General features: G+C 35.6%; 1 protein-coding gene across 4 annotated transcripts in view; it reads right to left on the minus strand.

Annotated features, from left to right (window-relative positions):
* LOC100032876 (rho GTPase-activating protein 29) overlaps positions 1-23,272 on the minus strand; it is a 76,366-nt gene that overhangs the window by 19,384 nt on the left and 33,710 nt on the right. For all 4 annotated transcript variants that reach the window (XM_016429039.2, XM_007484997.3, XM_007484996.3 and 1 more), the window contains 9 exons: positions 19,914-20,010; positions 19,325-19,397; positions 6,777-6,831; positions 6,227-6,364; positions 2,498-2,562; positions 1,915-2,025; positions 1,720-1,800; positions 1,334-1,522; positions 925-1,062 (listed from right to left, as the gene is read on the minus strand). In XM_016429039.2, the coding sequence (XP_016284525.2) occupies positions 925-1,062; positions 1,334-1,522; positions 1,720-1,800; positions 1,915-2,025; positions 2,498-2,562; positions 6,227-6,364; positions 6,777-6,831; positions 19,325-19,397; positions 19,914-20,010 (947 nt within the window). The remainder of the gene's footprint in view (positions 1-924; positions 1,063-1,333; positions 1,523-1,719; positions 1,801-1,914; positions 2,026-2,497; positions 2,563-6,226; positions 6,365-6,776; positions 6,832-19,324; positions 19,398-19,913; positions 20,011-23,272) is intronic.

Below are 23,272 nucleotides of genomic sequence, written 5' to 3' on the forward strand. Positions count from 1 at the left end.
CTCAATATTTTTGGCATCAAAATAACCAGCATAAAACTTCTTTTTTCATATGTCAAATTATTTCAAGACAATCCCTCAAAGAAAAGAAAATAATGATAATCAAATAGAAAGGAAATCCTAACACAATTGCTAGATTCCAAATGATCCCCTGAAAATGCAAACTCAAATTAAGGTAAAGAAATCAAATTCAACATGGAATAATTAGTGGAAAACAATGGAAAAAATGAAAACAATTAAGATGATTATCTATCCCAATTATTTTTCCTCAATTTTCTAAATAAAAAGTGAAATAAATGTTCAAAAATAGCAACTCTATATTCTATAAAACAATTCTATATTCCAAGAGAAGGTGGCAGCTAGTGGTGAGAGTGCCACAGGGCCAAGAGTGAGAAAAACCAAAATTTCAATCCAGCCTCAGACATTTGCTATCTGTGTGAGCCTGAGAAAGTCACCTAACACTGTTTACTTGTTTCCTTATCTGTAAAATAAGCTGGAAGAGGCCAAGAAACCTTCAAATCTAGTCAGGAAGAATCAGGCACAACTGGAAAGACTAAACAACAAGCTAAGAGATTCTGAATTCTAGGAAAGACAAGCAAATTTGTATTTTTAAATAGAATAACTTCATAAGATAGTTTGAGACATCAATGAAGAAGATAACTTACATTTCTACAGTACATTTTATAGAAAGAAAAGGAAACTCAATGTTCCTCAATACTATATTAACCATGGCAAGGATATTTCACCACACTACAGATTATCTGTAGCAGCTTCAAAAACTCAACATAATGGTAGTATAGATCAAATTTTCCTTTTAGTCATCATAAGATTCCTTTAGCTATAAAAAAAATCTCACAGTTCTCCCCCCCTCCACAGTTTCAAAAAAAGATTTAATATTAAAGACTTTTGTTCCCATAAATTACTTACAGCTTTAAGAGTTAAGTCACACTGGAAAAGAAGTTCACGAAGTCGTGTTAAAATTTCACTTTTAGTATTTTCTAAATCGTTTCGCCTTTCTTCCATATCTGTCATAATAACTTTGTAGTGTTCATTTGCATCTTCTACCTGCAGAGAATCAGAATAATCAAGAATATCAAGGTTAAAAATGAGCAATAACATTCCAAATCCCTTCCTACGACCTCAATACTTCTAACAATGGCATAATTGTTTTCTTTTCTGTTCTTGATTTCAACTGTCATCATCTTCAGAATTGAACAGTAGCATATAGAAATTGAGCAACATGTAAACTTTGAGAATTAACTTATTTTGTGGCCCTCTCTCCACTGCTAGCAAGACAAAATTCAAGGAGATGAAACCAAGAAGGTAGAAGACTCACTTTCTGCAGAGCCTCTTCTTCCAGCTTTCGCTTTTTCTCTAGCTGCTTGCTGGTCTCTCTCCCAAGCCCTGCACTCGAGCTCAGACATTCCTCTTCAGCACACACAGTGGAAGACTTGGCTTTTTCATATTCATTTTGCTGTTGTATACACAAGAGTTTTGCCTTTTTGAGGGATGCCTCTGTCTCTTGCTATGGAGAGAAAAAAGAAGACATTGAAACCCTGCATTAGTCATTCTTTCCAGACAGCAGGTAACAAGAAACAGTGGCGACAGGAAAGCACTGCAAAGTACTGCATAAAGTGAGAGACTTCAATGCTTGGCAGGTGTTTCCAGATGTGAGGCAGAAAGAAAGAGGCTTTGATTTTCAGATTTTATTGTGATACAAACCATTTTCTTCTGTTCTCGTAGCCATACGTCTTTCATTTCTTTCCTCTGTTTATCCAGTTCACCTTTTCTCCCAACGAGAGGCTATCAAAAATGAAAATTGCTTGGTTTGTGTTTGTTCTTACAAACTGATATGTACAAGTCAGTAATTTCTAAATTTAAAAGCAATAGAAATGACAAATGCATTTAACTTTTTACCTGAACAAATTTGTTGGCTTGAAGAGCTGCTGCTGTTTTTTGGGAAAGCTGGCTGCTCTCCATGTCGTTATCAAAAGCATTCATGAATAAAGTCTGGAATGGCATAAACTCCTAAGGTTTGAAAGAGGAAAGTCAGTTACAAAGTAGAAATGGGGCGAGTCCCAGCCTCCATGGGGCATCATGAGAAAGGGGCTCTGGGAGCTGGAGTGGACCAGGAGAACCACTGGCCAGCAATACAATGACTTCCATGAAGTAAAGACAACTTCTCTAAGCATGATTCCTGATACATTTTCTGATGGTTGAAATCAGGGTTCATCATGATTATGGCAATGATCCTTAAGAAAAATTAATTGTAAAACTAGGGATCAAAATTTGTTTTGGCAGAGAAAATATGCTAATGCATTTTAATATCAAAACTGTTGGAAAGAATATCCCATTTAAATCAAAAGTTCACTAAAACTCTATTGTCTTTGCCAATAAAGTTACTCCTTCATTGGAAATATTATTTTACCATCAAATAATTAATTCAGTCCACTTAAGCAACAAACTTTTGGTAAACCTCAGAAACTCACGATGTATTTACCTGTAGTCTGATAATAACTTTTGTTGTCTCTGCCATCTTTGCAACGTTTCTAGCATATTCCAGGTCTAGAAAGAGAAAGGCTCTAATTAATTTTTATCTTTAAAATAAAAATCAAGATACAGTTATTTCTTAAGAAAAAAAATCATATGGGTCATGTGACCAACAAAATGCAAGATGAGACATTTTTTTATCTTTAGGACCTCTCAAACTTCTCCAAAATAGGAATTGTGCACAAGAGATAAAGCAGTTTCAAGCCATCACCACAGTCTAGGACATCAGGAATCCAAATAAGGTTTATTGTTTATTTAATGAACCAGCACCTTCCCCCACTATCCACCCAACTCTGAAATTAAAGCCCCCAAAAGGCCATCCATGGTGGCAATTTGGAACTATGACCAAAGGGCTTTAAAAGACTGTCTGCCCTTTCATCCAGCCATACCACTGCTGGGATTATACCCCAAAGAGATTATGAGGAAAAAAACTTGTACAAAAATATTTATAGCAGTGCTCTTTGTGGTGGCAAAAAATTGGAAAATGAGGATATGCCCTTCAATTGGGGAGTGGCTGAACAAATTTTGGTATATGTTGGTGGTGGAACAATACTATTGTGCCCAAAGGAATAATGAACTGAAGGAAATCCATGTAAACTGGAACCATCTCCATGAGTTGATGTAGATTAAAAGGAGAAGAACACCAACAGAACATTGTACACAGAGACTGATACACTGTGGTATAATCCAATGTGATGGACTTCTCTACTAGCAGCAATGCAATGACCCAGGACAATTCTGAGGGACTTATGAGAAAGAAAGTTATCCACATCCAGAGGAAGAACTGTGGGAGTGGAAACACAGAAGAAAAACAACTGTTTGATCACATGGGTTGATGGGGATATGATTGGGGATGCAGACTCTAAATGATCACCCTAGTGTAATTATCAATAATATGGAAATAGGTCTTGATCAATGATACATGTAAAACCCAGTGGAATTGTGCATTGGCTATGGGAGGGGGTTGGGAGGAGAGGAGGATAGAACATGAATCTTGTAACCATAGAAAAATATCCTAAATTAATTTAATAAAAATGTTCAGTTCAAAAATTGAAGAGAGAGAGAGAGAGAGAGAGAGAGAGAGAGAGAGAGAGAGAGAGAGAGAGAGAGAGAGAGAGAGAAGGTAATAAATGGGCTAGCAACAGAATCCAGCATTCTGACCAATGCCACAGAATTACAGAATAGCAAATGGCAGAAAATAACTCAGGCAAGAGAGTAGCTATATAGCTATAGACCTCAATCAGAGAACTGGGAAGCTGGGGCACAGTACCTGCATGGCTATGAGGCATTCCACTAAGCTCAAGGAAAGGGCCTAACATACAACTGGGACCAGTTCGGTTCCTCCAGAGAGACTGAAGCCAAAAAACCATGAATTGCCAAGCAAGGAAAGACACTGATGCAGCTCTGAGGTCTACCTTCTAGGGAAACCTTCCTCATATGGGAAGAGTATAAGAAGGTGAACTCAATTAAAGACTTTGATCATAGGAAGATATTAATAAGAAAATGGAATCTGGCCTCCAAACTAGCCACGAGTAGAGGCATTTATGAATAAATGCTTTAAGCAAAGGGAAATGAATCAACACTTAGTCAGTGGACCTCTGGATTCTCAATACTATACAAAACCAAACAAGTACCTCTTTGAATAGTTTAAAAAAAGAAATGACAATCATAGAAGTAGAATGAATTGCCTGCACCACAAATACTTGGCAGACTAGGAAAACCTTATACACAGTGGCAGTATTACCAAAGAAAGAAATGGAACACTAACCAACTATAAATATAAATATTGATGAGTGAAGAACAATTTGGAAGAAGAGAAGCAAAGGGTAATGACATTAAAAGAAAACATGATATCTAAGCAAGAGAAAACACTGGTCTCAAAGAGAGGATGCCTAAAGGCAAAGACTACAGATCTCCCAGAATGACACAAACTAGAATACTATAATATAAAATAATGCAAGAAATAACCTAAGTCAAGTGATCAGGAAATCTGAACTCAGAAAACAAACTACCAAGTTAAAAGAATTCACAGATCAGTTCCAGAAGAAAAAAAAAAAGAATATCTATGCTATAAACTACAAAAAATATAGCACTAAATTACAAATCCTTCCAATAACAAGAGAAAATACCTTCAAATATAAAAGAAAGAAATCCAAATGACACAAGACAATTCTGCCCTTACCAGAAACTAAAGGGGTGAATATAACAGCTTTCTGACAAAGGAGCCCAAAATGCAATAAAAGGTGTCTGGTTACCATGTAAACCTGAGTATGAAATTAATGACAGGATACTAACTCTTGATTTCTCTCAGGAAAGTCGAGAGCCCGTAGGAGGAAGGATGAAGGATGAAGAGGGAAGGGGTAAATCTTATTTCATCAGTGGGAGAACTGCTAATGAATGCTCTCATGGGAGAGGACTGAGTCTATAAACAAGAATGAGAATCTCACAATAGATCTTACAATCTGCAGAGATTTAGTACTTGAAGAGGTCATTCATTATGCTTCAAGGGAAGGGAAATCAGAATTCTCCAGAGCAAATGACAGCCAGAAGAGAGTGAAGGCATGGACTCAGGGAGAAGAGTTGGAGGCAAATGACCCTTGAAAGGACAAAGATTAATAATAAACTGAAAAATTAGAGACACAGGAAAATTTTTACACTGGGGCAATATTTTTACCACACATCGAAATTGGTATTTCTAATGAAGCACAACAATAACACAGAAATTGTTTAGATTAAGGAACACAAAATAGGCATCTTAGAAGCTTTAATTCCATAAGGTCAGAGATTAATCAAGGAATATATATGTGTATGGTCCATGAATCAAAGTCCAAAGTTGAAAGAAACAGAAGATAAATAACAAAGATGAGGGAAATCCTTTTTTTTTAGAAAAAGGAACAAAAAATGAAAAATTTTAAAAGAACTAAATCAATTGAAGGATAAGAAAAAAAGTTATTTTACTTGAGTATTTAACTTGGAGGAAACAGAAGAGAGGAAAAACATTACTATTAAGTTAAGCAAAACTCTAACAATAAGAAATGGGATAACAAATGGAGTGGAGGGGAAAGATATTTAAGACTAGAGGGAAGAGAGTCAGTAGGAATAGGGTTGCCTTAAAATTGATTAAGGCTACAATAAAGGAGACATAATACTACATTGACAGAGGAAGTGAGGGGAAAATCCTAATTTGAAAACCAAAAACAGTATCTGAAACAAATGGATGAAAATATATGTCTACAACTTGAAATATGAATACATTGAGTAACATTCAAATGAAAAAGAAATACAGAATCAATAAGAAAACAAAACCTCACAATCTGTAGCTTTGTCTGGTAGCTTGATTCTGTCTTTTTTTTTTAATGTGTTGCTTATAAGAAATACATTTAAAAAACCAAAGACACACATGTAGTAAAATTGAAGACTAGAAAAGACTTTCCCGTGCATCAAGTGAATCCAAAAAAGCACAAGTTGCAATCATGTTATCAGACAAAGCAAACCTTTCAACAAAGTATGTATTAAGACCACTTCTTATTTTAACAAAAGAAACACCATTATTTTTACTAGCTTCAATGAAACTACTACTAATCTAGAAATCACACTAGTGATAATTCTGACAGACAACTCACAAATAGCTTAATTCAAAAACAACAAAGCTAATGAAATACCCAACAGGGTCACTCACCCAAGCTGATTTTCTTCTCAACCCATGTAACTACATCCTTGATATATTTTGACCATGCTTTAGCATATGACAATGCCAACTCAACTCCATCCTCATTTCTCCGAAGTATGCTATCCAAATTTTTGGGCCACAGAGGTCCTGAAAAAGAAAATATTAAATATCGAATACATTTAAGTGCTGCCAGAAAACCTAGTATCAGCTCCCTCAGCAAGAAGCATAGCCCAGATGATCCCTAATGAAAACTGGTGCTAAATATAGCTGATAGGATTTTAGGACAATTTGTATGCCATAATTTGTATCTGAATTCTATCTCTTTCTTTCTCTATTTGTTTTTTTTCTTTCCTCTAAAAAATAGCCTTCAAGTCACAAAAGCTACATCATTCCAGACCAGACTCTGTCTTGGCTTTTCCATTTCCAAATGTGAGTAATATAGAAGTTGAAGAGTTGGAGAATGACTTTAATGTTGGCAAGCAGACATAATTTTTAGCAAGTACACACTACCTGAAAAGATCAAATGCAAAAAGTATGATATAATAAATATCTTAAGTACCTTGATGATCATCATGCAGCAATTCCAAAGATTTCAAAGAAATGTTTTCCATTAACTATAATATATAAAAAAAATAACCTATAGATTAGAGGAAAATGAAAACAATGCATAAAAATTTAGTCTATTCAATTAAATTATTTTTCTCCCTAATTTGCCATTCTGATACATATCAATAAAAATCAAGCCCTGTCTAATCATTCCAAGAATTTAAAGTTCAATATTTTGAAAGAGAATGTTTAAACAAAAAAAGATCTTTTTAGGTGATTCTAGGATTTTTATGTTAATAATGTTCTGGAGCTAAGAATAAACAAATTTTGCTTAATAAGGCTTTTATCAATTCTAAAACATTTAATTTAAGTTAACAAAATTTATTAACCAACTATTAGATGCATAGCACACTGGGAATATAAAGAGAAAACACAATTATCCTGGCCCTCAAAAAGCTTACATGTAATAATAAAAAAATAATTAGTAAGTAAATTTAATCTCTTCATACAAGCCCAAAACTAAAAAGTTAGGAAACAAGAAATCATTTATAGTATCAATAAAGAGAAACCTCTATCCTATATTCTTCTATCATCTTTATAAGCATATACACAACATTTCCCATAAAACTTAAAAATATTTTCAGCCATGATTACATTTCTAATAGCACCTGTATTAAAAAAGATTAAGACTTTCAGTAGAGGGGGAAAGAGTGGGGACCCCCCTTCTCAAAGTGGAGTACAGGGGAGACAGCTGATATTTAGGGTTGGCTCAGAGAGAGGAGAGGGGGTTTGAAGATTTTCCCCCTTCTGCCTTTCCTCCTTAGCTAAAGCTGCTCTCCCCAATTTGTCTTTGTCCCTCTTATCCCCCCTTCACTACTCGAGACCAAAGGGTCTCCCCTTGATCTTTTCACTCACACTCAGCTTGGGGAACAGATAACTTTAAATGTCAACTCAATCAGGTAATACAAAAAGAATAACAGGCAGGGAAGAATGGTAAAGTAAAGTGGGGAAAGGGAGTCCCTGTCTCTATCTAAGACCCTTTTCCCTTCCCTCCTCAAGTCTGGGGGGAACTTAGGCCTTGGCAGCCTGAGCCCCCTGAGAAAAAGTCAGGTTGACTCACCCCTGGACAACAGGGGCTGAGGTAAAGTTTGCTCAGGTTTCTCTTCAGAAAGTCCCTTTAATTGTGAAGTGTTTGGGGGGAGGGAGGGAGGAAATTTCCAGTCACCAGCAGGAAAAATGGGTAACCCTCAGGAGAAAGTCTTTTTTCCATCTTCTCTCTTTGGCTCCTCAAGACTGAGAGACCCTCACTGCTCTACCAGCCAGTCTTCTCCTCCTCCAGATTCCACTCCTCGAGTTTAAAAACCATTATTCAAATGTTCATAGTGGAGTTGGGTGGTTTTGCAGAAAAGTGTTCTTAAAAAACTTTGCTTTGCTCAAATCTAAGACTTTTGTTCTCATTTTCTCAATCTCTCTGAGATTTGGATGCCCCTAAGAGAATAAACTGATTTTATGTCTCATTTTCTAGTCATAGTCATAGTCAGCAACAATTCTAAGGAAAAAAAAAGACTATGGAATTAATAAATTGCAAATTACATGAAGATCTTAAAACTGAATAGTCCTCCTACTTGTAGTCTTAATCAATCTTTTCAGAAAGGGCACCATAACCTTGTAGAACAGTTGTGCTGCATACAAAACGAACCAAAGCTTTTCACATTTTGTACAACTTCAACAAAGACTTGAAGTTATTTACTTTGTAAAAAGTACTTAATAGGTTTATCTTGTAAGCAGAATAATGACAGAAGGAAATGTGACTGAATGGGAACATAACAAAAGCTATTAAAAACTGGATCCTAGCCAAAGAATAGCCAATTAAGCAGCACTAATATTAAGCACCTACTATGTGTCAGACACTGGGCTGGGCCCTGGGGATATGAAAGAATAGAATTCTTACTCCCAAGGAGCTGCCACGCAAAGGGAGGAGGAGGATTCATTTGCTAAGGCACAAAGAGACTCAATGATCTGCCGATCACTAAGTCAGTCTATGTCCAAGGAAGGACCAAATCTGTCTGATCTAGAAGCCAGTTCTCTATCCACCACTTTATACTGTCTCTTTATCAAAAATTATGTAGAAATACGGAAGCTGGGTAAAGCCCAGAAGATATTTTTATTTAGTTTTTGAAAACTTTTTTGTTATTTATATAATGATTGTGCTATATGCACTATTATGAGGTTGATTAAACCTAATAAGAAGAGGATTTAATTCAATCAAGAGACATTGATCTTCACTGGCACTGTCACATGTCAGTTTCAATTACCTGGGTATTATTTCACTAGTAAAAGATGAGGATAGCATGTAGCCCTTACTACCATACAAATGGCAGAAAAAAAGATAATGTAGAAAATATATCATTTTGAAAACCAAAATAGGAGATCCTAATAGTGTTCTTCTATCATTTACACTTTGTGTCATGAGAGTCCTTCCAATCATTTAAAATCCTAATGATCATAAATTGACTAATTTTTATTCTCAACTGAGGTATTGAATATGAAGACAGCTTTGGTGTATAGAATCTCGTATATAGAATCAATTAAATTTCAGGAAAGAAAAGAAAAAAATAAACAGTAAAGTTGCATAGTTCTTTTCAAATAATAAGGAAAAGAATGAAAGAAGAAATAATTCTCACAAAAAAATGAGTGGAAGCTTTAGAAAAAGGTTTTCACTATAAGAAGAAAGTTACCTAAAGAATCAACTTAGCACTGCTGACTTAACAGCATACTACTAAAGAATGTCAGAACACCAACACCATTATTTTATCAAGCTCAAATCCCATTCATGACTGTGTCTCAATCATACAAATCTCAGATAACTAGGAAAATTAACTTTTCACACTTAAAACTTGAAATTAAAGATCAGCCACCTTTGAGAGCCACTCTACACACCACCCGTTTTTCATATGGCCTATGAAGCAAGAATGGTTTTTATATTTTTAAATATGACATTTTTAAAAAATGTAAACCCCAATCTAAACTTTTAACAACTATCTTAGAATTGGTAAGGTAAAGTCACTAATTAGTGACAGTTAGCTCTCATTTCATTTTAGATCATTGTTATATAACAAATATACTATGAAATACACAAAATTCTATGGATATCTCATTATAAACAAGCTTTGCTAATTTAAGCTTAGTATATAGTTCCATAGTGATCAAATAAAAAAAGTAAAATTGCCAAATTATTATTTATAAAAATATACTCTTGCATTCAAATTAGTTAAATACATACCACACACTTTGCAATCTAATTAAAAAATTATGGTGCTATTTTTAAAATATACTTATTAGGATGTAGAGGAGGGCAGAGTTAAGATGGCAGCTTACAGCTCAGACCTCTGTAAACCCTTCCTCACCGATTAAAAACACAATGCTTCCAGGGGACTGAAAACCAAATATAACAAAAGGACAGAGATAGGGAACCCTCCTCCTGGACCCAACTTAAAAGATATGCCCCCAAAAAGCCTGAACTCTAGAACACACAGGTTAAGGGGAAGGAAGAAAGAAGGTCCTAGGACCACTCCCCAACCTACAGTGCTGAGTCTCCAGTGGTAGCTAGAATCTCTAGGTGGGCAAAGGTGCTAGTCCGAAGGCACTACCTTGCCAGCAAAGTTATGCCAGGCTCAGGTCTTGGGACACAGGCAGCATAGAGGCGGCTAGAGGAGAAGTTCAGAGGAGGTAGCTCAGTCGCAGGCATGATACTCCATCTGCTCCCCACCCACCCCAAATTCCTGGAGGTTTTGGCCTCAGGGCACATCCAGCTTTGCAGATCAAATCCTCTGCCCTGGTTCAATCTCATCAACAGGGCAGATAAGAAGCCTTCAGAGGGCAGGAAAAATCAAGCTCCAACACTCCTCCCCCACAGATTAATCTGAGAGCCTTACTGACTAAGCTCCAAAGGCAAAAGCTGCAACAAACTACAAACTACAAATTTGACAACAAGGTAGGAATCCCCACTCCTTTTCAGCTTCTGCTGTTAGTCAGGGAAGATCTGACGAACCTAATTAAATAGCTGAACAGAGAAGAAGCTCCTTTAGGAAAGAACAGCCCAAACCCACAGATCAAACACATGATGACAGTAACAAGACTACAGGCAACTACAGGGGGCAAAGAAGGGAAAAATATGAGTAAACAACAGAAAAATAAAAAAGAAATCACAATTAACAGCTTCTATCCAGGCAGTGAATGAAGAGCAAATGAAACAGAGGAGGATCAAGGAACACAAAGCAAAAACACTAAAACTAGAGCAAATTGGACACAGGCTTTGGAAGAACTCAAAATACAATTCAAAAAACAATTAGGAGAGGCTGAAGACAACTGAGAAAAGAACTTAGAAAGCAAAATAAATCATCTGGAAACAGAAAATCATGACTTGAAAACAAAAATCAATCATCTTGAAAATGAGGCAAAGGAGATGAAAGATCAGAAGCAAAAGGATGAACAAAGAGCCAGGGTTGAAATTCAGTCTATAAAAACTAGAATCCAACAACTAGAAGGCAAACGACTTCACAAGGTAGCAGGAAACTATAAAACAAAATAAAAAGAATGAAAAAAAAATGAGGAAAATATAAAACATATCACCCACAAAACAGAAGATTTAGAAAACAGGTCCAGGAGAGACAACTTAAGAATCCTTGGTTTACCGGAAGATCATGACAAAATAAAAAGCCTGGACACCATTCTACAGGAAATTATCCAAGAAAACTGCCCCAACATTCAAGAACAAGAGGGAAAAGTGGAGACTGAAAGAATCCCTAGAACACCTCCTGTACTTAATCCCCAACTGACAACACATCCAGGAATATTATAGCCAAATACAAGAACTATCAAACAAAGGAAAAAAAAATATTACAAGCTGCTAAGAAGTCATTCAGATACCATGGAACTACAGTGAGGATAACACAGGATCTGGCTGCATCTACACTGAAGGACTGAAAGGCATGGAATATGATATTCCGGAAAGCAAGGGAACTAGATCTACAACCCAAGAATCAACTACCCAGCAAAAATGACTACATTCTTATAGGGGAAAGTATGGTCATTTAACAAAATAGAAGAATTCCAAGCATTTGTAAAGAAAAGACCAGACCTGAACAGAAAATTTGATGCCGAAACACAGAACTCAAGAGAATCACCAAAAGGTAATTAAGAAAGGAGAAAAAGCAAAACAAGAAAACAACTTTTTTTTAAGAGACCCAATAGGTTAAAATGATATGTATCCCAATAAGAAAAGAGGATATTCGTAACTCTTTAAAATTGTTATTATCACCTGGGTAGCAAGAAGTATAACTAAAGGGAAGATTGACAAACTGTATATGACAAAATGCCAAGACATAAATATGTATATGTATATGTATATATATAAAACTATGGGTAAAAAAATGTTAATACTAAGAGAAATGGGAAAAGAAACTAAATGGGGTAAATGTATATGTCATAAAAAGCGCATAGAGGGAGTGGGGGAAAACACCAAAACACTGGAAGGGTAAAGAGGTTGGAAACAGGAAATACTCAATTCTTACATGCACTAAATTGACTCAGAGAGGGAAGAACAATCAAATGCATTGGGGCAGAGAATTGATTTGTTCCCTATAGGGAAATAGAAGGGTAACAAACAGATTGGTGGGGAGGGAAGCAGTACAAGGGAGGGAAAGGGTAGGGGGGTAGTTTGAAAAGACTGTAAAGAAAATAACAGAGGAATAAGAAGGGGGGGGGTAGAAAGGGAAGTAAAATAAGGGTGGGAATTAGGGGGACTGATTAAAAACAAAATACTGGTGTAGAAGGAAATAGCAAAAGAAGAAAGGTCAGAACTAGGAGTGGAAATCAAAATGTTGGGAAAGACACAGCTAACAATCATAACTATGAATGGGAATAGAATGAACTCATCCATAAAATGCAAGCAAATAACAGAGTGGATTAGAAACCAAAATCCTACCGACTGTTGTCTACAAGAAACACACATGAGGGAGATAGACACACATAAGGTACAGGTAAGCGGATGGAGCAAAACCTATTGGGCATCAATTGAAAAAAAGAAGGCAGGATTCACAATCATGATATCTAACAAAACCAAAGGAAAAATAGATCTAGTTAAAAGAGATAGGGAAGGTAATTACATCTTAATAAAAGGCAGTATAGACAATGAGGCACTATCAGTACTCAACATGCATGCACCAAATGGCATAGTGTGAATGTTAACAATTGTAAAATGCCAAACTCTAAAGGTTTTGGCCACACTGGTAAAGATAATTATTAGTGTTTTGACTTAAAATCTAAAATAAGTGGTCGCCATGGGAAAATTCCCAAAATATAAAAAATACCCAAGTCAGCTGGGGATTTATGGAGATTTTAATTAATATAAATGAAGGAATTAAGGGAAGGAGAGACAGACAGACAGACCGACAGACAGACAGACAGAGAGAATAGCCATGCAGTAGAAAAAGGCCTAGGCCTGAGCCTAAGGGAAAGCCACTCAGTCTTTATCACTCACCACAAGATCATCTCCAAGCAAGCTGTCTGAGGGGGAATCCTCCAGGTTGAGTTCCAGAGTCTAACTCCACACTGAATTCAATTGTGAACTCCATTCAAAATGTCCTCACTTTAACTCTGAACTCTAACTAACTCCAACTACCTCCCAAACTGACTTCCAATCCAACTGAATTACCTAAACTGACTTCTCCTTCTAAAGAAATTTTCTCTTATGTCACCTCCCCTAAATTTTCACATCTACCAATCAGAGTAGACGCTTTTCCCCAGGACTGCCCATTCTTAGTTCTCATCTTCTTTTGTTCTCACCTTCTCTGGTTAGATTAAATCCTGAGTACTTCACACCTCTTTTGTTAAGCTTGCCTTTTGTAAGTTGCTTGACCTTTTAGGTACTAATTTAACCTTTATAGGTACTTAGCACCCTTATGTATTAGATCTAAAAATAGACATAACTTAAGGTTCTAGCTTTACTATAAGTATGAGTTAGGGACTTTTCATTGTTCAATCAGGAGTTTGCAACTTTATCTTCCCCTAAGGCACTGTCTGAGTAGGGTACAGTAATTTTAAAAGTTCTCAATACATTCCTGATTAAGTATCTTAATTGTTAAAAATAGGGAATAGCTTAATCAAATCTTCTGAAGTAGAATCTGAGTAGTTTCAAGATTCACAATAGCATCCAAATTTCTAAAGGAGAAACTAGTGGAGCTCAAGGATGAAAAACATAGAAAAACTATACAAGTGGAAGACCTGAACCTTCCTCTATCAGAACTAGATAAATCAAACTAAAAAATAAATAAGAAAGAGGTAAGAGAAGTAAATGAAATTTTAGAAAAATTAGGGTGGAGAAAAATAAATAGGGATAAAAAGGAATACAACTTCTTTTCAGCAGCACATGGTGCATTCACAAAGACTGACTATGTACTAGGGCATAAAAACATTGCAAACAAGTGCAAAAGAGCAGAAATAATAAATACAACCTTTTCAGATCACAGTACAATAAAAATAATAATTAGTAAGGATACATGGAGAGCCAAATAAAAAATTAATTGGAATTAACTAATACAATTCTCCAAAATCGGTTCGTTTAAAAATAAATCATTGAAATAATTAATAATTTCATTGAAGAAAATAACAATGATGGGACATTCCTTCAAAATCTACGAGATACAGCCAAAGCAGTAGTCAAGAGGAAATTTATATCTTTGAGTTCATATATTAACAAATAAGCGAGTGCAGAGGTCAATGAATTGGGAATGCAAATTAAAAAGCTAAAAAGTGAAAAAATTAAAAATCCTCAGATGAAAACTAAATTATAGAGATCCTAAAAATTAAAGGAGAAATCAATAAAATTAAAAGTGAAAGACCTATTGATTTAATAAATAAGACTAGAAGGTGGCATTTTCAAAACACAAATAAAATAAAGTACTGGTCAATCTAATTAAAAAAAAAGGAAAGAAGAAAACCAAATTAACAGTATCATAGATGAAAAGGGAGACCTCACCTCTAATGAAGAGGAAAGTAAGGCAATCATTAAAAATTATTATGCCCAATTATATGGCAATAAACATGGCAATCTAGGTGATATGGATGAATATTTACAAAAATATAAATTGCCTAAAATAACAGAAGAAATAGAATACCTAAATAACCCCATATAAGGGGAAAAAAATTGAACAAGCCATCAAAGAAATCCCTAAGAAAAAATCCCCAGGTCCAGATGGATTCACAAATGAATTCTATCAAACATTCAAAGAACAACTAATCCCAATATTATACAAACTATTTGACAGAATAAGCAAAGGAGGAGTTCTACCAAATTCATTTTACAACACAAATATGGTACTGATCCTAAAGCCAGGCAGGTCAAAAATGGAGAAAGAAAACTATAGACCAATCTCCTTAATGAACATAGATGCAAAAATCTTAAATAGGATACTAGCAAAAAGACTCCAGCAAGTGATCACGAGGGTTATTCATTATGAGCAGGTAGGATTTATACCAGGAATGCAAGGATATTTCTATATTAGGAAAACCATCCACATAATTGACCATATTAACAATCAAACTGACAAAAATCACATGATTATCTCAATAGATGCAGAAAAAGCCTTTGACAAAATACAACACTCATTCGTATTGAAAATCCTAGAAAGCATAGGAATAGAAGGTCCTTCCTAAAAATAATAAACAGTATATATCTAAAACCATCAGCAAACATCATCTGCAATGGAGATAAACTAGAAGCCTTCCCAATAAGATCAGGAGTGAAACAAGGAAGCCCGTTATCACCTCTACTATTTAACATTTTACTAGAAACACTAGCAGTAGCAATTAGAGAAGAAAAAAGAAATTGAAGGTATTAAAATAGGCAATGAGGAGACCAAGCAATCACTCTTTGCAGTTGATATGATGGTCTACTTAAAGAATCCTAGAGAATCAACTAAAACACTAGTAGAAATAATCAACTTTAGCAAAGTTGCAGGATACAAAATAAACCCACATGTCATCAGCATTTCTATGTATTTCCAACAAATCTCAGAAGCAAGAATTAGAAAGAGAAATTCCATTAAAATCACCCTAGACCATATAAAATGCTTAAGAATCTATCTGCCAAGACAAACACAGGAACTATATGAATACAACTACAAAACACTTTCCTCACAAGTAAAACTACATCTAAATAATTAGAAAAACATTAATTGCTCATGGGTAGGATGAGCTAACATAATAAAAATGACAATCCTATTCAAACTAATTTACTTATTTAGTGCCATACCCATCGAACTACCAAAAAACTTTTTTACCAAATTAGAAAAAAAAACGACGAAGTTCATTTGGAAGAACAAATGATCAAGGATATACAGGGAAATAATGAAAAAAAAAATATGAAGGAAGGGGGCCTAGCAGTACCATATCTAAAACTATATGATAAAGCAGTAGTCATCAAAACAATATGGTACTGGCTAAGAGACAGAAAGGAGGATCAATGGAATAGAATTGGGGTAAGTGACCTCAGCAAGACAATATATAATAAAGCCAAAAATTCCAGCTTTTGGGACAAAAATCCACTATTTGATAAAAACTACTAGGAAAATTGGAAGACAGTTGGGAGAGATTGGGTTTGGATCAACATCTCCCACCCTATAGCAAGATAAACTCAGAATGGGTGAATGACTTGAATATAAAAAGGGAAACTATAAGTAAATTAGGTGAACACAGAATAGAATACTTGTAAGATCTTTGGGAAAGGAAAGATTTTAAGACCAAGCAAGAGTTATAAAAAATTTAAAAAATGTAAAATAAATAATTTTGATTAAATTAAATTAAAAGGTTTTTGTACAAACAAAATCAATGCAACCAAAATTAGAAGGGAAGCAACAAATTGGAAAAAAATCTTCATAACCAAAACCTTTAACAAAGGTCTAATTTATCAAATTTATAAGCAGCTAGATAAATTGTACAAAAAAATCAAGCCATTCCCCAATTGATAAATGGGCAAAGGACATGAATAGGCAATTTTCAGAAAAAGAAATTAAAACTATTAATAAGCACATGAAAAAATGTTCTAAATCTATAATAATCAGAGAGATGCAAATCAAAACAACTCTGAGGTACCACCTCATATCTAGCAGACTGGCTAACATAACAGCAAAGGAAAGTAATGAATGCTGGAGGGGATGTGGCAAAATGGGACATTAATGCATTGCCGGTGGAGTTGTGAATTGATCTAACCATTCTGGAGGGCAATTTGGAACTATATGCAAAGGACCCTAAAAGACTGTCTGCCCTTTGATCCAGGCATAGCACTGCTGGATTTATACTCCAAAGAGATAATAAGGAAAAAGACTTGTACAAGAATATTCATAGCTGCCCTCTTTGTGGTGGCAAAAATTTGGAAAATGAGGGGATCCCCTTCAATTGGGGAATGGCTGAACAAATTGTGATATGTGATGGTGATGAAATACTATTGTGCTCAAAGGAATAATGAACCGGAGGAATTCCATGTGAATTGGAATAACCTCCAGGAATTGATACAGAGTGAGAGGAACAGAACCAGGAAAACATTGTACACAGAGACTGATACACTGTGGTACAATAAAATGTAATGGACTTCTCTATTAGTGGCATTCCAGTGATACAGAACAACTCACAGGGATTTATGAGAAAGAACACTATCCACATTCAGAGGGAAAACTTGTGGGAGTAGACACACAGAAGAAAAACAACTTCTTGATTACATGGGTTGATGGGGGATATGATTGGGGACGCAGACTGTAATGACATCCTAGTGCAAACACCAACAACATGGAAATAGGTTTTGTTCAAGGAAACATGTAAAACCCAGTGGAATTGCAAGTCTGCTATGGGAAGAGGTGGGGGGAGTGAAAGAATATGATTCTTGTAATGTGAATTTCAAAACTACTCAACCCTATTCAAACCATTCTTTAGAAGATGGGATTTAGCTATTTCCTGATCAATAACAATAGAGATACTTGGAATAACAGAATCAGGTCTTGGAAACTTCAATCTCCACCCTACTCAGGGTAACAAGATTTAGGAAGGGCTGCAGCAAAACTCAAGATTTAATTGTTTGAGAATATGGCCTTCAACAGACATGTGCAAAAAGGACAGACCTCTGGGTGGTCCTAGGTTAAGCTAGAGCCACCATCAGCACAGGTGAGACACAGGAAGTGAGGTAGAGGACAGCTCAGGAGTTCTGGGGACTTCCTGTGTGGAGGGAGAGAGGTTGTTGAAGCCTGGTGCTTGGAGTGGAGGAGCCCACAGACTGTTTCTCCATTTTGGTCACGTGAGTGATCTCTTTTCTTTGCCTCGGCTATCCAGGGCTTTGGACCTTTGGCTCAGCCTAAGCAGAGTGGGTATTTAAGCCCTATTTTCTTCTCTCCCTTTTCCCTCTCTCTCTCTCTCCCTCTAATACTTTTCTTCCTCCTGTTTGTAATTAAAACACCATAAAAAAGGTTGACAGTTGACTTGAGTTTTCATTTAGGAATTACATAGCTGAATTCCTTGGCGACCTTAAATTAATATATATCTGTCTTTTAAAGTGATTTCCATATCACAGTAACCAAGGAAAAGTGTTCAAAATTGACTAAATAAAATTTTCAAAAAAATAAAATAAATAAAATACCCTAATTATTAGTTTTACTTTAAAATTCTACACAGAAAACATTTAATAAATATCTATATTTGCACAAGTGTTAGTTGAGAGATAATTATTCAGCTATAGCAATTTTTTATAAATTGGGAAGTGGGACCCTAAAGGCATGGTTAAAATAGAATTCTCTGGAAGAATTACTCTGGTGGGAACTGAATAGCTTTTAAGAACTGACTGGTAGGGGCCAGCTAGAGGGGCTCAGTTTATTGAGAGCCAGGCCTAGAAACAGGAGGTCCTGGGTTCATATCTGGCCTCAGACACTTCTCTGATGTACTGATTCCAAGATGGAAGCTAAGGGTTTGGAAAAAAAAAAAAGAACTTCTTGATGGTGGGAGAGAAAACCTATATGGTACATGAATAGATTGAAGCATTCATAGCAGTCTTTTGAATTAAACTGAAAGATCAAACCTCCTATATTTAAGGAAGAGTATCAGACACTGAAGAAATGCAACAAAAAATACTCAAGGGGAATCTATATTCTACAACTCAAAAATTTCAAAATCTCTAGGATCAGGTGTAATATCCAAAATTACTTCTGATGGAAAGGTGATTTGGTTTGGTATGATCAGATCTGAAGTACAAAAAGACTGAGACTACTGATAATATTTACATGAGAGTCTGAAAAGTAATAATTATGTGTCCTCGTTCTAATGAAAATTTAAAAATGACTAGAAAGCATAATACTAGAACAAAACATTATACATAGCTGATTTAACTTTTGTGAGTTAAGTAAATGAGGAACATGAAAGAGTTGAATTATGGTAAAATAGCCCAAATTAAAAGAGAAAGAAATTATTATATTAAAATACTTGCTAAACATAAAAGTCTGTCCATGATTAAACTCAGCTTACCTGACTTTCTGGGGGCAAAGAAAGTCCCAGTGGTGAACTACTGTCTACATCTCCCATGAGGAAGTCTGAAACACTGTCATGGGACAAAAAAGGCAAAAGGCGGATGTTTTGTCAGAGATCATTTCATGCAACAAATTACCCAAAAGAGTTTATTTTTGAAATAAATTAATAAAATATTATTGGTGATTACCCACCTCCACACCCTGTCCCTGTCGAATGATATGATGGAAATAACATAGGACCTGGAGTAACCGGGGTCCAAGTACAAACCTGAAGTTCAAGTTCCTCATCTCTAAAACAAGAGGATTGAACTAACTGATCTCTAAAGTCCTTCACAACATCAAATCCCATAAAATAGTCCAACAACACATAAAGCCCCAGAGTATATTATACTAGAACTTGTGGGAACATATTTATCTCTAATCAGCTACCTTCTTAGCAGTTTTAAGCCTGATAATGAAGCAGTACAGGAGACAGGGGTACAAAATCTGTAACATTATTTAATCTCTGGTTTTGGAAGCACCAAAACAAGCAATACTCTCACTCTACCTCAGACCTAAATTCCCTTAAATGATAACTTTTTACTTACATGTTACCAAAGGTGAACGCCAATGTTTCAATAGATGAAAATACTTCAGTGCAAAGATGTCTCTTATCTTCTTCATTAATGTCTTTGGCATTCACAGCTGTGGAGGATATATTACAGTGAAAAATGAGATGAGAATTTTTGTGAGTCACACATACAGAAAAAACTTATTTACTTTTTAATTTGACAGTAAAGGACTTCATAAGATACTGTGACATGCAGATATAAGACAACCCTGGAATACAAAATGACTTTCCCTTCATTAAGGAAATAATTATGCTCAAGAATTAGCCCATGGAAAAGTAAGAGGGATTTTTGTGGAGTAGACTGAGCCATTGACCAAAAGTTCTTCTGGATTATTCTGCCTTGTGAGAACAATCCAATCCTAGAAAAACAAAAGAGGTCACTCTAGAATTCTGCTATCAATATAGGAACTGCTTTGTCCTATTTTTTCTTATTGACTGCTTTCTTCAAGACATGTTCTTCAAATAACTAGACTATACTATAGAGTGTGAAACACCATGGGGAAAAAACTTTTTCTATCTGGTTCTCATTAATGAAAGTCTATATCATATAAAGTATACTGAATTCCAACATGTGTGTATAAAGACACATTTACACAGGCTTTTTCAACTATCTTATATATCTGTTGACAAAATATTTATGGACATGATGGTGCATACACACTAAACATAGAAACATACTATATGTAAAAATCCACAGAAGTTTAGTGTTTAAATTTTTTTTTATTACATCGACATCACAAGAGTGATATAACATTGGGTCAAATGTGCAATATGCCTAATAACAACTGTTTAAAAAATATAAACAATCTATGCAATCACGTATGAATCCCTAAGAAATAATTCAGAAATGTAAAAGTTCCTAAATTTTAATTCCCCTAATATTATATTTACCTTCTTAATTTACCAGGTATAAAGAGGATTAAATTAGAGGAAAAGTAAAAGAAATATAAAAATTAATAATGTATTGCTAGTATAATTTACCATAATATAGATCAGATATCAATTAGCCAAACATCACTGTAAATGCAATAAATTGTGAAATCCTACACTAATACCAAGAAGTTCACGGAAAAAAACACAGCCATTCCCCAAAGATGATGGTGTGCTCAGAAACTGCCTTCTAATTCCAAAGTGATTGTTACTTTGTTAGGCCTTTAAATACTTTAAAAGGCTAGAGAAATCTTCCACTTTCCAAACAGCAATAATGGCCCCAACAAGGCAGACAGCCATGGAGGGAAATAAGAAATGTATATACCTAAAGATAAAAAGGAACTATCTACAAAGCACCCTGGAAGAGACTGCTTTCTTCAAGGCTGCTTCTGGAATGTGGGCATCCACTCTAAACATGCACACTCCTTCCTCAGGACATCCTGATTATACATAAGAGCTACTAACAATCAACCATAGTTTCTATACTTGCAACCATGGAAATTTTGCTATCTATAGTCACAAATTGCCTTATCAAAATGAAGTTGAATGGCATTTGCAAACAACCTACTGAAAACAAGAATAGTTGTGTGGTAAAAATGTTAAATTCATTATTTTTTCCTATTTTAAACCAGCTTTAGTTTTTCGATGTTCCAGACCGAGAAATCTGATAACTGTTATGCATATGATACATACATATTTAAAGTTCATGAGGCAAAAGACAAGTTCACTAATTGCCTGTCTATATTCTACTCACCAGAATAAGACTTGAAATGAGCTTGTGCTTTGGGGTACAGTGACCAGCCCTTACCCTGACAAACATGATCACTTTGTACTGATTTTCCAGGCATCTATCTCTACCTCCATGTTACCTCCCCAGACAGAAGCAGGAACTTCCTCAAGGACAGGGACAATTTCACTTTTGCCTTCGTACCCCTAGTTTCTAGTACAATGTCTGAACTCAGTTAATACTTTCTCTTGATTGAGAATTCACTTCAAGGTCTAATTCAAGCCAAGGAATGTTTCACAATCAAACAAGCATTTCTAAAAGGAGAGAAATGAGAGAGAATTCTGAAGATTGCAAATGTACTGGTTATTCTTCTCGGCCATGGATATTCCTGTACAGGCTTCGTAGACAGCCATGAAAGCTCCTAAAAAGAACTCTCTCTATTGCTAATCAACCAGGAAGTCACTGACAATGTCAGCTAACAAAGAGGTTAAACTCCTCGTCATATAGGTTCTATTTACAGGCAAATCCTATAATACAAAGCAGGATAGCACAAAGCTGACATGGCCGATGCCCCAATAATGCTCTTTTAAGCCCCATGGGGTCATCTCAGGAAAAGCTGAATGTTCCTTGAATGTGGAACAAGCATTTCAGGAGAATTCCCCTCCATCCACGGCACGGAGCTTGAAGATTTCTGCATCACTGAGTGAGGCCCGTGTCTCTGTTTGTTCTCTGACTCCTATCTGGGGACCTCGCTCCCTCTAATGAGTCCTCCTATGCCACATAGCATTCCCAAAGCTCGCTCTACCCAGATCATTCCCTTCCTGACTCAAAAAGCCTTGAAAAGGCTTCCCCACTACCCACTCCAGGCCAAACTTCTGCATGATATTCAAGGCCTTCATAATCGGAACCAACCCTTCCACACTCCTCTCTCATCCTCCCAGGCATGTGTGAGCAAGGAAAAGTTATTCAGATTAGATTTCTTTCATCATACTTTGGGACTCATCTCCTGCCCTGCACTCTACCTCCCTTTATCTATCAGTCTTAAGGATGCAATGCTCTAGCTGTTATGTATTACTACATAATATGGCCTTCTGATTTATTAATAACATCTGATATATGTAATTACATTAAGAATGGCCAAAGGTTTAATGCATTTTCACCAAACAGCATCTTTTCCAATCAAAATTTCCATTTGGCCAAAAATAAAATCTATAAACAATTTAAAAATGCTTAATGTTGGGGGCAGCTGGGTGGCTTGAGAGTCAGACCTAGAGATGAGAGGTCCTAGGTTCAAATCTGGCCTTAGACACTTCCCAGCTGTGTGACCTTGGGCAAGTCACTTAACCCCCATTGCCTACCCCTTACCACTCTATGACTCTAAGACAGAAGGTAAGGGTATAAAAAAAATGCTTAATGTATTCCTGCCTCAAATCCTTCACCAATCCAATTTGTCCTAAATACTGTAGAATCATTTCTTTTCCCTGAGATATGCATGTAAAACAAACTTCCATATCAGTTGTTAGAAAATACTCATATAAAAACAAAAAACCCAAATAAAACCATAAACAAACTGTGAAAAATAAAAACTTTTCATTTTCATCTGATTCCAACAGATCTTTCTCTGGAGGTGGAAGGCATTAAAGGCCATTTTGCTTAAGTGTAGACCTGAATCATGTGCT

Source organism: Monodelphis domestica, chromosome 2 (assembly GCF_027887165.1).
Source record: "Monodelphis domestica isolate mMonDom1 chromosome 2, mMonDom1.pri, whole genome shotgun sequence".
Classification (NCBI taxonomy): Eukaryota; Metazoa; Chordata; class Mammalia; order Didelphimorphia; family Didelphidae; genus Monodelphis; species Monodelphis domestica.